This window comes from Typopeltis vanoorti, chromosome 1 (assembly GCF_054136105.1).
Source record: "Typopeltis vanoorti isolate ZY-2024b chromosome 1, IOZ_Tvanoo_1.0, whole genome shotgun sequence".
NCBI lineage: Eukaryota > Metazoa > Arthropoda > Arachnida > Uropygi > Thelyphonidae > Typopeltis > Typopeltis vanoorti.
The window spans coordinates 63005227-63021617 of NC_143549.1; the positions used below are offsets into that span (position 1 = coordinate 63005227).

At 36.7% G+C, this 16391-nt stretch overlaps 1 protein-coding gene across 1 annotated transcript in view; it reads left to right on the forward strand.

Moving 5' to 3' along the window:
- The first annotated feature begins 415 nt into the window (after positions 1 to 415).
- Positions 416 to 16391, forward strand: part of LOC150110033 (uncharacterized) — a 181307-nt gene continuing 165331 nt past the window's right edge. The window contains exon 1 of the mRNA XM_090397595.1: positions 416 to 603. Coding sequence (XP_090253721.1) covers positions 567 to 603 — 37 coding nt within the window. The 5' untranslated portion in view covers positions 416 to 566. The remainder of the gene's footprint in view (positions 604 to 16391) is intronic.

Sequence of the window (16391 nt, forward strand, 5' to 3'; positions counted from 1 at the left end):
CAATAATGACAGCAGCAGCAACAACAACAACAATAATAAAAAAAAACATTCTTCAGCTTCCAGGTGGAATTGTAACGGAGGTTTTAAAATCGTGGGTTGTGTTTACCAACTGCTGCTCTTTTGAGCAACTTTAGTGCACTTGATAATGTTATTACTGTTAATATGATTAAGAATTTGGTTGAATAACTTACAGTATGCCAATTTATTATCGTACTATTAGTTATGCCTATTTATTGTTATCAATTAATCTATTAAGACTCATATTTAATCCGGTTTTTTGGGAAGATGTATTGCTACCGAAAAAAGCTTTAATTTCGATTTCATCGCAGTACTGTATACTGTATAGTAATGCGATGAAATTGTATAGTATACATCATATAGTATAACATATATGATGTTATACTATACAATTCATTTCGGAACGTTTCTGCTTTTATAGGAATATAAATATGTTTGGTGTTTGACTATACTTGACGAATAATCGCCCAATTGTAGTATTGTCGTTTGAAGATTGTGGAGATTTAAACCATGTGCTTCACGTTTATCAGTTCTTAAGAGCCCTTGCCATGAGCTCATTGAGAGATAAAGTTGCTCTTGTTACAGGTATTTTTCGGTTGATTATATCATCGCAACTTAAGGAAATAATTTGTGAAACACAAAAAGAAAATTTTATTATGCAAATTTATATTTATATAAATTTGTATGATAAATTTTTTTTTTTTAAATTTATATACTGTATTTACAAACAGCTCTTCCAAGTTAGTGATAAATCATAAATTTATAACTACAATGGTCGTTTCAAAAGGTCTGCACATTTTTGTTAAATCAAGTATTTACTGGTTTTTGGTATTATATCCATTATTACTGCTTCCCAACACGTTTCGGTAAGTTTTATAATCGTGTTGGTAATTCCTCTCCCCGATGTGTTTCATAAGTCAGGTTATTGCATATGAAATTTTGTTAATGGTAATGATGCGTTGCCACACAAAGTGGTTCCTGCAGCTGAATAACAGGTGGAAGTATGGATTCATGAAATTTTGCAGAGTCTTCTAATGTTTTTATTCAGTTCTGGCTTAGAACCGGTGTGAATGTTTCACTTCTACATAATACACTGGCATGCATGTGATTTCTCATATTTCCATCAGTCTGACTTTATTATTGAACTGTGATTCATTAATTAGTTTTAGACTATTTTTCATATCTCATAGAAATAAGCGGAAAGTACTTAGTGAATTCCTTTTTTGATTAAATAAACATGCAAAAAGCATTTGAGAGGATTATCACATAAATTGATATTTTAGTTGTAGTGTGTGTGTGGGTTTAGATACAGGTTAATGTATCTAAACCCACACATACACTACAACTCGAAACACACTACAACTTCTCACACGAAACACTCCCACAGAGTGTTTCGTGTGAGAGAGCAAGTAGGGAGAAGTGAGGTTTAGCTCAATACTGAGACTGTTACTTATTGTTCACCCTTATATCAACAGTATTGTCACTGGACTGTTGAAAGTTTATTTTTCACTTGGTTAGAGTATAGTAAATTTAGTTTAATCCTTTATCCAAGTGTGAGCAAACAAAGTTTGTGCCTGAAAGTATCTTCAGGACTGGGGTAAGGTGGTACAACACCAGAAACTCCTTGCAAAGGTGGAGCAAGATACCAACACTCCTATCTCAGTATCTCCCATAATGCAAAACACATCCTTGCAGATATGTCTAATGTTATGCATTAAGGGAAAGGCCACTACCCAGACTAGTTTCGACCTTTATTGAGTTCTCTTCAGTAGGAGCTAGGCCCAAGTGGAGATACCAGGCAGAAGCATTAGCAGGTCATCTCTACCTATAGGAGTTGCCAAATGGTGTGCCACCCTTTTTTAATAAATTACTCTGGATTTAGAGGAAGATGTTAAAAGTTTATTTTTCACTTTTTCACACAAAGGGACATGGCAGATGGAAGCAAAATTTATACAGTTGCTGAAGTATAATCACCTGAAACATGTCATGGAGGAAACCACGGGTTTCAGAGAGTGCTTGATCTGATAATACATCAGATGTATATGGATACATAACCAAGGTACTCTTCCTTTTGGCAGTGAGAGTGACCATGCAGTCTTGTTCTGGGAGGTTGCTATACACATGGAATTCTATACAAATGAAAGTCAAGAAAGGGTTTATGTTGAACTAAAAGTTGGCATATTATGAGATATTTAAGAGGCATCTTGGAGGGGTCAGTTGAGCCCACCTGCACAAATGGTAACGAGAAGTCCTGTTGAAGGATAAATGGGCGAAACCCTACCTCAACGTGAATGCGTTAAAACTAAGAAATATATAGTGAATGGTGTTATGGCAGTTTCAGATATTTTGGAATTCAGTTGAAGAGAATCAGCAAACCAACTCATCAATTGTCATCTTGCCTTTGTCATCAAGTCATGTGAACTTTTGTTAGATGACTGATTGTCATGTGAACTTATTAACAAATGTGCACCAATCGTATATACATCTTCATAGCTGTTCTATATCTACCATTGCTGTCCATTTCGCCCTCTGTTTTCACTTCTCATTAGTTGTTTATGAAGGATTGTTCATTACATATCTCAAATCTGGGTACTGGTAATTTTTGCTTGAAATATGGAGAAACGTTCAAGTTACAGTACTGCTTTTAAACTCAAAGTTATTGATTTTACAGAAAAACATGGCAATCAAGCAGAATGCCATTCATTTACAGTGACTGAGTTTAATGTGCAATATTGGCATAAACAGAAACTTGCATTAGAAAGCACCAATAAGTCAAGAAAAGCATTCCAAGGACCTAAAAGTGGAAAGTTTTCTGAATTGGGGAACAAGTTATTTGAATATATGTTAGGTTTGCATAAAGATGGTTGCTGTGTTTTTGCATGAAATGTTACATTTCAAAGTGCACGAGGTAGCTACAAAATGAGGTATCAGTTGCATAGATCTGAAAGTGAGCCAAGGTTTCATCACAAGATTCATGAAGAGGAAAAGTCTTTCCCTTCATCAAAGGACATCCCTTTGCCAAAGAATGCCAGAAGATTTTGAGGATAAACTGATGGATTTTTATCACTATGTGATTCAATTTAGGAAGAGTAATAACTATGTTATCACAAATTGTCAATGCTGATCCAGCACCCCTCAATTTCGACATGCTGCACCAAACAGAAAATGGTGAAAAAAGTGTGATAATGTGCACAACTGGAAATGAAAAATGGTGATGCACAATCGTGTTTACGGTTACTGTAAATGGGAGAAAGTTGCCTCCTTACATAATATTCAAAAGAAAAACAATGCCAAAGGGGAAATTTCCCCCTTGAATTCATTTAAGAGTCCAAAAAAAGGATGGATGGACACTGTTGGTTCAAGATTGGGTTAGAAGTTTGGGACAAATAGCCAAGGGTTTTATTTTAACACCTGGCTCTCCTCATGTGGGATAGCTTCCATGGACACTTAGGAACTGAAGTAATAAAACAACTTTCAGATATGAGAACCGATGTGTCCATTATTCCTGGTGGTCTTACACTTTGTCGACAGCCCTTAGATGTATTGGTCAACAGACCATTCAAGAACTATGTACGAAAATTCTACATGGAGTAGATGGTGGCTACGACCTGACTCTGGCAGGAAAGATTAAGAGACCATCATTAGAACTGTTGTGAAAGTGGATTTTGAGAGCTTGGGAAATGACTTTGCCAGAAATAATTGCCAAGGTTTTTAAAAACCAGAATTTCTAATGTCCTGGATGGGAGAGAAAATGATGCTATTTGGGTGGAAACCATTTTTGAAGATGGAAGTAGTGATAGCGAATAGGAGATTCTCGGTAAGTCATACTCATTTTCAGTTTTTTCCTGAAAATTTTAGTTCCCGAAAATCCACGCATATATCTTGCACCAGATTTTTTAACTTTAATTTTTGAAAAAAAAAAGTGAGAGTTATATTCAAGAAAATATGGTACTTAAATATGACTCTCTGATTAGGCCACATATGGACTTGTGCACAGATTTGATCACTTGGTTTTCAAAAGGATGAAGAGATGTTCGAGAGGTCCAGAGGTTATTGACCAAAACAGTACAGTAACAAGGGTATGAAGTGCCTGTGGCATGTGTCCAACTTGCACCCCTCTAACCCAAAAATGACAAAAATTTTGAAAAATTTAAATGTAACAAGTTAAATTTTACTAAATACAATATGTTAAATACTTACTATTAACCCCATCAAAATGAGTTGCAGCGTGTTGCAGTATTTGTGTGTCTATTATTATTACTATTATTACGGGCAACTCCAGGGAGTCATTAGACTCATCGAGGTCTAAAGCGGAGCATTGCAGAAATTTAAAAATACAATATAAAATAGCAGACTTTTATATCTATTTATTTATTTTTATTTTTTACGTTTTGCTCCCCAAACCTAGTTGCGCCCGTGGCGAGCGCCTCTTTCGCCATGCCCTCGTTATGGCACTGCAAAACAGTTTCAGATCTCTGGAATGTTAAATATGAAGAAAAGTTGAGATGATGCAATTTGCAGAGTCCAGTGGATAGGAGATAGAGAGACATGGTTGTATAGGATTAACATCATTGAAGAGGTTTTTCATAAAATAGTGGGAGAACAGGTGACCATCCCTGGAAGCCATATAAGGAGGGTGTGAGCAAGGGAGCAAGAAGCAGGTTTTTTTGCATGGAGAGTTGTGAATGATTGGAATGCATTGCCTGAGATCACAGTGTCTTGTCTGCAGAGAATTTGAGTGTGTTTAAGGCATGGTATAATGAGCTATGTGTATGACAAAAGGGATATCCTAGACGAGTCTGTGACTCCATGGGGGCCATAGATTATGATGATGATGATAATAATAATAATAATAATAATAATAATGAATAACATGCTAACAAGTAAAGATAAGGGAAGTCATTTCCTCTCTTTATAAGAGTATGATTTGGCTACATCTTGATTGCTCTGCCCAGACTTGGCTGCCTTAGTTTCTTGGGATCAGAATGTCATGGACATGATTCAGAGAAGAGTGACTGAGCTGGTGACAGGTCTGTAGAATGTTCCTTATGAGGATAGGTTAAAGTTGTGTGGGTTGCAAAGTTTAGTTGATAGGCAGAAAAGAGCAGACATGATAGAAACATTTAAATTATTAAAGAGTTTCTATAAGATTGACACAAAGGAAATTTTTCAGTACATGAGTGAGAGGAATCTATTGCCAGAATTAGGGTGCTCTGAAACTGAATGAGTTTAATGATAGGTATAATAAGTATTGTGTGTGTATAAAGGTTTGTGTGGGTCTTCTGACTCCATGGAGATATCCATGTAATAACAATAATAATTTTGTCAATATTAAATTACCATGAAAGATAGCATAATAAATAGTAACACTATGGTTAAAAAAATTACAAAAATCAACAAAAAATTTCAAGGAATAGCAAATATGCAACAAACAAGCAAAAAAAAAATAAAAATGCATCCAAAACCCCTTTAAAAAAAAAATTTTTTTTTTGTAGAAAATGCTTCCATTTCACATAGACTTTATCAGCATCTGAGATCCCAATACAAAGATCAGTGGCATTCACTACACAGGCATCAAAAACTAAATCTGTTATTTCCTTCTGACTTGGAATCCTCTCTTACTGCAGTTTATCTCTTCTTTCATAATTGCATCATTAATGATGGTTTGTATAAGTAGTTGGAACATGTGCTTTTGTTAGGACTGACATTCCATGCCAAAGTTATCCAACCTTGAATCTCTATATAATCTACTCAGGATTTTGTTGTTGCCTTCATTGCTACCATTACTGATTTATTCCTAATTCAGATGACCAAATTAACCTCATTGATTATTTATTTCGGAAAGTCTAATTATCTAAACCATGAGAGAATCGTGGAGACTGACATTCATAATTCCAAGTTCACATTCTCCAACTTCAGAGATCAAACTGAAAGGGAAACCAAACTATTTGCTGTTAGCAATGATGTAATGCAAATTATTCAATCCAGTTACCAGCCCGAATACCAGATTATCTAATCATTTTCCCAATATCCTAGACCTTTACTTCATCAGTTACTGATGGCCTGGTTGACCAAGTGGTTAGCATATCTGCTCTCTAGCCAAGAGGCTGTGTGTTCAAATCCTGTCTGGAGCATGGATGTTTGTGATTGTCCCATGAACCACTTACCATATGTACTACTGTAACCTCCTGGTGCAGCATGACCTTTGATGTCTTTGTACCATAAAAATCAAGAATAACTAACTCATCAGTTACTGTAGGTTCTGGGGAAGAAAAGGTGAAAAAAATTTGGAGTTTTCTTCTTGGTAACTTTTAACTTTTCATGTTTCTTTTTCTACAGATTAACTTTCTTTCACCCAATCTCAACTTTATCCTATGGCATTATAATAGTGCCATTTTGGATCACCTTCAATATTTCTATACCTCTCTTACTGAATTATTTTTTCTGCTGTCTCTCCTGATCTAGGAACCTGCCTCTGACCAAATAACTGAAATTACTCTTGTTGGAATCAACGCCTTTTGTTCCTCACTTCATTTCATTCCCCTCTGCTCTTAATCTTTATCGAGTGCCTGTCTGATAGAACAAACATCAAACATCAGAGAGAAAAAATTAGCATGTAGCTCAAATCAAAACCCTCACTTCTCACTCAGCTTACACTACATCCTGTAATAACTGAAGGCGGCAGGGGGGGGGGAATCCAATGCAAATTGCAATCTAGCTTTTTGGTTCATTTTATTTTTATTTGGTTTATTTATTTATTTTTCACTTGGTTAGATTATAATAAATTTATTTTATTCCTTTATCCAAGTGTGAGCAAACAAAGTTTATGCCTGAAAATATCTTCAGGACTGAATATGGTGTTGTACTACCTTACTGGGGTAAGGTAATACAACACCGGTAACTCGTAGCAAAGGTGGGGCAATCTAACAACACTCCTATCCCAGTATCTCCCATAATGCAAAACACATCTCCTTGCGGATATGTATAATGTCATGCATTAAGGGATTGGCTACTACCCAGACTAGTTTCGACTTTTATTGAGGTGGCTTCAGTGGGAGCCAGGCCCTGAAGTGGAGATACCAGCAGAAGAAATAGCGAGGTCATCCTTACCTATAGGAGTTGCCAAAAGGCTTGCCACTTTTTTATTAAATTACTCTGGATTTAGAGAAAGATGTTGAAAGTTTATTTTTCACTTGGTTAGACCAGGGTTTCTCAAACTTTTTCTACAACGGAACACTTCACAAATCCTGAAATTTTCACGGAACACGTTGGTTATTTTGTAATATATTAATTAATAATTAATTGGTAATTTAGCTGATATTTTATTATTAATTAATATTTGATAATTAATTCAACATCAATTAAAGTTTAATTTAATTGATTTTTTAATTTAATTAATCGTCAATAAACCATCATCATTAAATTAATTTGTGCTGATTTTCATTGACGTATCCTATTCTGATCACTAAATATATTTATAATATTATTATAAGTACTTACGAGTGAATGCAGACTTTTTTCTCCCGTGTGCTGGTAGTTTTCCCCTCCTTTTGTACATCCTGGAGATCATTGCAGGCTTGAGGTGGATGACTCACTATCTGTTCCATCACAAACATCTTCAATAAGAGATTTCTTAATACCAAAATTAAACAAAGTGCATTGTCTCTTATTCATATTAGAATTTAAATCTGTGTTCTTATTACTTTTAAAAAAAATCACAGCACTCCGGTTTCAGAACAAGCACTTACATATTACAATACGAACTTGCGAAGAAAGTATTCAGTATTACTAGATTTGATAACCGGATACAGACTACCTTGATCTTCAATTTCAGTGGAAATATTTTCTTTATACTTCTTTGCTGATTGGTCACTGACATTTGCAACACAGATGTTATTTCATTCAGTTTTGAGAACAGAGGATAAGCCGCCCATTGTTGTATTCGGCTTGCAGGCAATTTATATGGTCAGTCATAAACGGCGGTATTCTCTTTCCCGATGTTGAAAGATTCATAAATATTTCCATGTTTAAAAATATGCTGCTTGGTCACTGACATTTGCTACACAGATGTCATTTTCTTCAGTTTTGAGAACAGAAGATATGCCACCATTGTTATAATCCGCTTGCAGGCAATTTTTATGACCAATCATAAACAGCGGCATTCCTTTTCCCAAATGTTGAAAGGTTTCGATATGTAAAAATTAATGATAACTAGATGTTATTAGGCGTTCTGGGTCTGAGCTTTTCGACATATTCACGAATATTATTCTCCTCGGAATATTTTTCTATAAAATATTTATTCATGAAGAATGCTTAGAAAACTAAAATGACAGATTTCAGAACTTCTCGCGGAACACCTATTCACCTTCTGCGGAACACAGTTTGAGAAACCCTGGGTTAGACGATAGTCCTGAAGATATATTCAGGTGCAAACTTTGTTTGCTCACACCTGGATAAAGGATTAAACTAAATTTATTATAGTCTAACCAAGTGAAAAATAAACTTTCAGCATCTTTCTCTAAATCCAGAGTAATTTAATAAAAAAGGTGGCACACCTTTTGGCAACTCCTATAGGTAAGAATGACCTCGCTATTGCTTCTGCCTGGTATTTCCACCTCAGGGCCTGGCTCCTACTGAAGACACCTCAATAAAGGTCGAAACTAGTCTGGGTAGTGGCCAATCCCTTAATGCATAACATTATACATATCTGCAAGGAGATGTGTTTTGCATTATGGGAGATACTGGGACAGGAGTTTGTTAGCTAGGTCCACCTTTGCTACGAGTTGCCCGGTGTTATACTACCTTACCCCAGTAAGGTAGTACAACACCATATTCAGTCTTGAAGATATTTTCAGGTGCAAACTTTGTTTGCTCACACTGGGATAAAGGATTAAACTAAATTTATTAAAACCTCACCTAGGATGTTGGATGCAACTTCCGCCTTTTCGTGTTTCATCTTCTCACATATCTTGACGATACGATGGTAACATTATATAAAGATAAGTAGACCTCTTGGCATCATTCTCTTTCAACTTTTGTTCAGACAGTCAAGATAGATATTATTTTCCCACTATACTATGAACTACCCATGGCATGTCTCCTCATATTGGAGCTGTCCTATGGGCAGTGAGCACTGTGTTTTTAATGTTCTTTGGGAAGGGCATCAGAAAAATACTCATTAGTCTCAATAGTAAGTCTCCTGGCCCAGATAATTTCTAGTAATGCCAAAAAAACTTGTGCCTCATAATTAACACCTATTCTTTATTAACATGCATCCATTATCTTCCAACAACAAGATAAATGAGCCTTTATCCATTCTTAAAAAGGAGATAAAAGTTTGCCATCAGTTAGCTATCATCTGATTGTGCTTATCTCTGTGTGCTCAAAAACTGTGGTCAGGGTCATTAATGAGAGACATGAATTAATGATAACCAGCATGAATTCTAACCATTCATACTATGGCAGATCTAAATACCAAGCCATGGAAAAGTTTGGAGTGATTCATATTGATTAACCTTGGTATTACCAAGGAACTTGAGTCTGTCACTGTGGCTTTTTTTTTTTTTTTTTTTTTTTTTTTTCAAACTGCAATCTCATGGTCTTCCTTTTGTCCTTTGTTCTGATTGGATTGCCAGCTTCCTCACTGCTCATTTACCATGTGTGTTATGGCAGATGGATTCCTCTCTCCAGATTTTTCTTTCATTGCTGGTTACCCCAGAGTGTGTGCTTAAATCCATACCCTTCCTCCTATACATCACTGACTTCTCACTGTGTTCATCTTTTCCCTCATCCTAATTGGTGGAGTAGCAATGTTACTTTTGGTAGGGAATTATTATAGACCAAGTTGGTTACCTGTCCAAGAGTATTTTATGTCTGTAGATATGTGTTCTTGCAACCAGTTTGTGGTTTTGAATGACGAGAAACCAGAGTTTCTGAGGGGGAAACCCTCTATCACTGTATTAGACTAATTCAGATTTGATTGAAAAGTCCTGATAAAGATTTTTTGCATTTCAGGCAGGATTCAAACCCAGGTCTTTCCATCCAAAGGGCTTCATCGAAACCAACTGAGCTATGGAGGTTCTCAATCTGTCACTAACTAACATCAAATCCTATTCATAGTTTTGTTGATAATGGTACACTCCTCACAAAACCTTGTAGTCCTTTATTGACTCAAATCATCTGTGAATGCTATAAATGCAGATATCCTCGCCTTTCATAAGTGGGGTGAAGATAATCTAGTAAATTTCATTGCTATCAAAACACAGTCCTGTCTTGTTGCTCTAAAGAAAGCTTTAGACTTCTTCACTTTTGAAGAAGTTTGATCACCATCCATGAGCACTTTTTCATTTCTTGAGTTGAACTTTCCTATCTAGCTGATCCTGGCACAAATACATTGCGTCTGTAGCATCTTCAGTCTCCAATAACCTTTGCATTATTTTTCATTCTAAACAAAATTCCTAACGCTTTATAAATCTGGAATATTGTTAAATGAGTTGATAGGCTTATGTGCATCTTAATAGTATTGATTCACAACACAGAATGTTAAGAAAATATACTTATTAACTTATTAGCTGTTGTTTTTTTAAGAGCTGGGCATTGTATCTACAGAAGAGTACTGTCACTTAATAGATGATCCCTTATCCATAATTAACTCTTGAGATGCTTTCTTGTTGATACTCTGTGTGTGCATTATGCTTTTTAAATATTTTTTTTTACCATAGGCATTTCCATGAATACTACTGCACTTGGCTGGCCACCACATTCCTTCATTTTCCTCTGTCCTGTCAGGTGTCTTCTCCCTCCAGGAGATTGACTACCATGTGTCTCCACCATGTCCTATTCTGTTCCTCTCTACTGCATTCCTCATATGAGAGATAGGTCCAGTCTTCTATATTTTTCATCCACTCCAGTCTTTGTCTTCCTCTCTTTTTCTTTCCCTCAACAGCTCCTTCAAGAAGTGTCCTTTGTACGCAGTTATGTCTCAGAATATGTCCAAAACATCTGACTTTTCTCTTTTTAATTTCTTTCATCAGGCTGCTGTTTGTGCCTGCCATCTCTAGTACCTCTTCATTTGTCTTTTTGTCTTTCCATGATATTCTCATAATTCTTCACAGCATCCACATTTCAAAGGCCTCCAGTTTTTTCACACTCAGATTGGAGAGTGTCCATGTCTCTACTCCAATCACGTTCCAATCATTTTCCTCTAATCATGTAAAAACATGGGTAGCCACTGAATTGGTTTTTCAGAACGGTAGGCAGATGAATGGGAATACCAGTTGAGCATCACCAAGCATAAAGTTTCGAACCTTGGAATCTATAAATGGAAGGCTGCATACTCTATTTACAGAACTTTGCTGGAGGATGTTTGAGGTGGATAGAAATTAAAATTCAAGGGACTTATTGCAAATATAGTGAAGACAACTCAGAGGATTGCTGTGAGAAACTTCAAGAGAAAGACATTGATCAACAGAGGCAGTAGCATTTCCATTGTAAAAGCTCCTGAAGTGATTTGGGCACTTGTGCTCAGATTCTTATAAACAAGTTTATTGTAATTATCAACATCATCTACATAATAATTATTCCTCAAATGGATATCTAATACAGATTGGTAGTAATAGAACTGAAAGCAAGAAAGCAGAAAATATCAATTACAGTTGAATTGGTGAAAGAAAGCCACATACCAAACTAATCATATGACAGCATCCATACCCATCTTAACATATGTATAACATGTATTTAAGAATTGGTGAAATACAAAAAACACAGTTAATCAAAGATTGGTTATTATCTGATATTATCTGATATCATTCATTAAACAAGGAACACAAATATGAGAAAAAAATTGAAAACATATGATTTCGTCAGAATCATTAAAATGAAGACATGAAAGCACTTGACATCTTTGATATACAGAATGTGTAAATAAAGATAATATATGCATGACTATAAACAAAAATGGAAGAAAATTATTAGCCAAACAGGTATTTGAAAGCAATGACAAATATATTGTTATTGTGTAACTTGACAGTAATTTGGTTTTTCAGAGGAAAAACAAGGTATTGGTGAGGTTAGAATTTATTTGAAGAACAAGGACAAAGTTCTGTCCTTGATATACTGCTGTTAATCTTGCATGATAATAATATGGAATTTTTTTTTTTTTTTTAAATATACACCCTCTGTCCAAAAAGAAACTGAACTTTTGATAGCAAATAAAACAGGGCAATTATAATTATTCAAATCATTTATTTCAGTCAGTATATATACTCTCCCTCAGCTTCGATATAGCGTTTGGCATAGTCAATTAATTCGTTAAATGAGTTTTTTATATTGTTTTTTGGGATACTGTTGAGGGTTGTGGTTACTGCCGCTTGAAAGTTTTCAGTGGTGTCGTATCGTTTTCCTTTCATCGACAAATGAAGTCAGGAGAAGAGAAAGAAGTTACAAGGTGTAAATCAGGTGAATACGACGAGTGATCCAACACACGAACTTGGTTTTTGCTCAAAAACTGTCTCACAATGTTCGAACGATGAGATGGTGCATTATCGTGCAAAAGTGACCTGCATCACGATATTCATGTTGTACGCAACGAATTCTCACTATTAATCGCTTCAAAACTTTGAGATAAAACTCACCACTGACTGTTTGACCAGGCGGATCGAATTCTTTGTGGATAATGCCCTTGGAATCGTAGAAACAAATCAGCATGGTCTTTACTTTTGACTTCTCCAAGTGACTTTTTTTTTGGGTGTCCCTCTTCTGGTAGTCTCCACTCAGCACTCTGGCACTTTGTTTTGGGCTCATACTCAAAACCATGTTTCGTCACCAGTAACGATTGTTTTAAGGAAAGCCAATCTCTCGTGTATGTTTAAGTCCTTACGGGTGGTTTTAATGTGGTCCTTGCAGTGTTCAATTCAATACATTTTTTGGTTGTTGGTCAACTTGTGGGAAACAAATCGCGAATTCAAATTACGAAGGCCCAAACTCTCGGTCAAAATGTTGTGCACAGTTGATTTTGGAATCCCCAGTTCATCTTCAATCAATCTCACGGGCGATTTCAGGTTTTCTTTGATGAAATCACACACTATTTGGATGTTAACTTCGCTCAGTCCAGTTTTTGGATGGCCCGGCTTTTTATCGGCATCAAGCATCTCACAACCACTTTGAAATTGCTTAAACCACTCGTAGACTTGAGTAATGGATAAGCATTCATCACTGTATGCTTTTTGAAGCATTTGATGTGTTTTGGTAAAACTTGTACCAAGTTTAACATAAAAGTCAATTGCAGTTCTCTGTTTGAAACTCATTTTCCGACCATTCGTCAAAACACAGTCACTCTTGGTACTATAGCTCTGCTTTTAATGAAACAAATGTCATAAACAGTTGACACAACACTAATGAAGGTTGTCGCTTTTGACAACAAATAGATACAACAGGCAGCGCCACTAGTTTCTTCTATTTTCGAAAAGTTTGGTTTCTTTTTGGAGAGATGGTGTATATGTTGGGCCCATACACGAGAGGTTGGCTTATCAACTTATAGTACTCTAGTACCATATATATGGGTAGTGGGTTGAGAAAGGATTAACTTGTTGACATTTGATTTAAAAGCATGTATATTGTATTTCTTAGGAAATATGTTAGGGAGAAGACTATTCCACAGTACGGCAGGTAGCAGGGATGGGGGGGGGGGAGGAGGAGGAAAAGAATCTTGTTCTGTGGATTTCAAATTATACTGTGAAAGGATGTTGGACAGCAGCTGTATATGTTCTGATGGATTTAGTACAGAGTGGGGGAATTATTGATGATGTTTCAGATGAACATTTCCCATGGAAATATTTTTAGAATATACAAATTGCAGACTAAACATCTATGTGAAAGTGAGGGGAGTGAGTTGGTAAGAGATGGGTCATTTATCAGTGTAATTGCTCTTCTCTGTATTGAGTCAAGCATTTTTTATGAAGCTTTTAGGAGTCTCACTCTAAATGTGAGAACAGTATTTGATAGCTGGGCAGATTTGTGATTTGTATAAGGTTAACAGCTGTTAGAGGTGAAGTGACATCTTGAGCAAAAGATAAAACCTAGTTTTTTTGGAAGCTGAGGATGCAATGATTGTGATATGTTTATGCCAGGAGAGGCCTGATGTCAGGGTAATTCCAAGAAGAGAAATCTCATCCTGTATGGGAATTTGAGTGTTATCAAAAATAATGCTTTTTTTTTTTTTTTTTTTTTTTTTGTGAGAAATAAGACAGAACTGGGTTTTTACTAGGATTGAAGTTGACAAAGTTATCTGAGCCCCATTGGAGGATGGCTTGGAGGTCAGAATTAAGCGAAGTTGTGGTTGATGTTTTGTGGGTTGAAGTGAACTGTGTAGGGTAAGCTTTATCAAATGAAAGGGAAGAGTGCAATGTGCTGTCATCTGCAAAACTGTGTATTGGGTTGGAGGTCAACTGAAGTACGTCATTGATGCACAGAAGAAAGAGGATTGTGAGAAGAGATAGGGAGCCATCTACCATCATACACGGTGTGCATCCAGACAGAAAGCTGGTAATCTATCTGCAGAAGTCCTGAGATGGTCCAAATGATGGGAGTTTGCTTAGTAAGCCTTTGTGCTTACTAAGCAAACACTGGTCAAAGGCTTTAGAGATATCAAGTGCAACCACTTGGGATTTTCGAAAATTTCCATGGCATTTGTCCAGAGATGGGTGATATATGACAGCAGATCACCTGTTAATCGGCATTGACAGAATCAGTACTGATGATTGCTTATTGATATAGCTGGGTACCTTCGAGGTAGAGTAGAAGTTGAGAATTGATGGTTTTCTCCATCACTTTAGATAGGACTGAGGTGAGTGAGACAGGACAGTAGTTAGATGGTAGCAATTTGTCACCCTTCTTAGGAATGGGTTGAATATAGGCCAATTTCCAGGGTTTGGGATATATACCAGTGGAGTAGGAGAGTATGCACAGATGGCATTGGATAGGAGTCAGTCCTAGTGCACAGACCTTCAGGACAGTTGGAGAATGCCATCATGACCACGTGACTTTTTTTTTTGTCTAATTCAGACAACAGGTTTATGATCTCTTTTTGGCAAAAGGGATACAAGGGGCATTGTATGTTGGGCAGTTGGAATGACTGAGGAGTGTTTGCGATTGTCAGTTATGTGTGCATTGAAGGCAAAGTGTGTAGCCAGGAGATTAGCTTTTTTCTGCAATTGATGTTGGATGTTGCAGTTGAGCCATCTGGGTATGATAGAGGTCGGAATAGTGTAGGGCAAAAGTTACGACCAATTGCTTTGGTGAGAGACCAGAGTAATTGGTCATATATCTGCCGTTTGGAGAGGCTGCAAGTTTCCTGCTTTTTGCCCATTCAAATTCTGTTTTGGAAGCATTGATAATTTTCTTGGAGGATGGAGTTCTTGATTCGAGACAGTTGCGGTATGCCTGATTTGTCATTTGCATAGCCTTTGCTCATCTTTTGGAGAACCAGGGTTTAGATAGGGGGGATGGCAGTTCAGAGAGGTATGGGGAATGTATGTTTTCATGCCGGTGAGGATTACTTTGGTGATACGCTCGGTGCATATGTTTGGATTGGAAGACCAGAAACAATAGTCCAACCATGGGAATGTAGCATAATGGTCTTGGAGGCTATTTCATTTGGCACTGTTGTTTGGGAGTGACTGTGTAAGCATTGTTGCATGGGAGGGAGGGAGGGAGGAGATGAGCAATAGGGTGTGGTCAGAATTACCCATGGGGCTCACTGCATATTTGGAAAGGTCATTGGTAAGGAAAAGGTCTAGAGTATTTAGGAAGTGGTTCAGGTTATCTGGTGGTCGGCTTGTGAACAATTTGTGTAACGGCGTTAGTGATGGCAAATGTTGTAGCATCTCTGCCTGCAGGATCTGTACAACTGGAAGAGGAAAGCCAGTTGGTGTTTTCGACATTAGAATCACCTAGGAGGATGATTTCACTGTTAGGTTGGTAGGATGAAGAGAATATTCAATTAGCAAATGATGGTACAAAGGTGGAGAGTAGCTGATGGGATATTAAGTTCTGCACTGGGGATTATGCACTTTGGAATCCAGAGATGGGTGGTTTAGTACTGTGCTGCAGAATACAGAGGAAGCTAAAATTATGACAATAATAAACACTGAATTGCTTGACTAGTAAGGAGGACATCGACAAGTAGAGGAGGAGTTCAGACATAGGCAATGCACACGAGTATGTGTTATATGTTTTGCAGTCTTTTGTGTATAGATCTGATGTACTCGCATGTGTGTGTCATCCTGTTATGGTCTCAAAACATCCCTTGTTTGGTCCTCCAAGCAGTCTTTTTTCTCTAGTGATATATTGAAGGTATGTGTGTATATAAAATATTG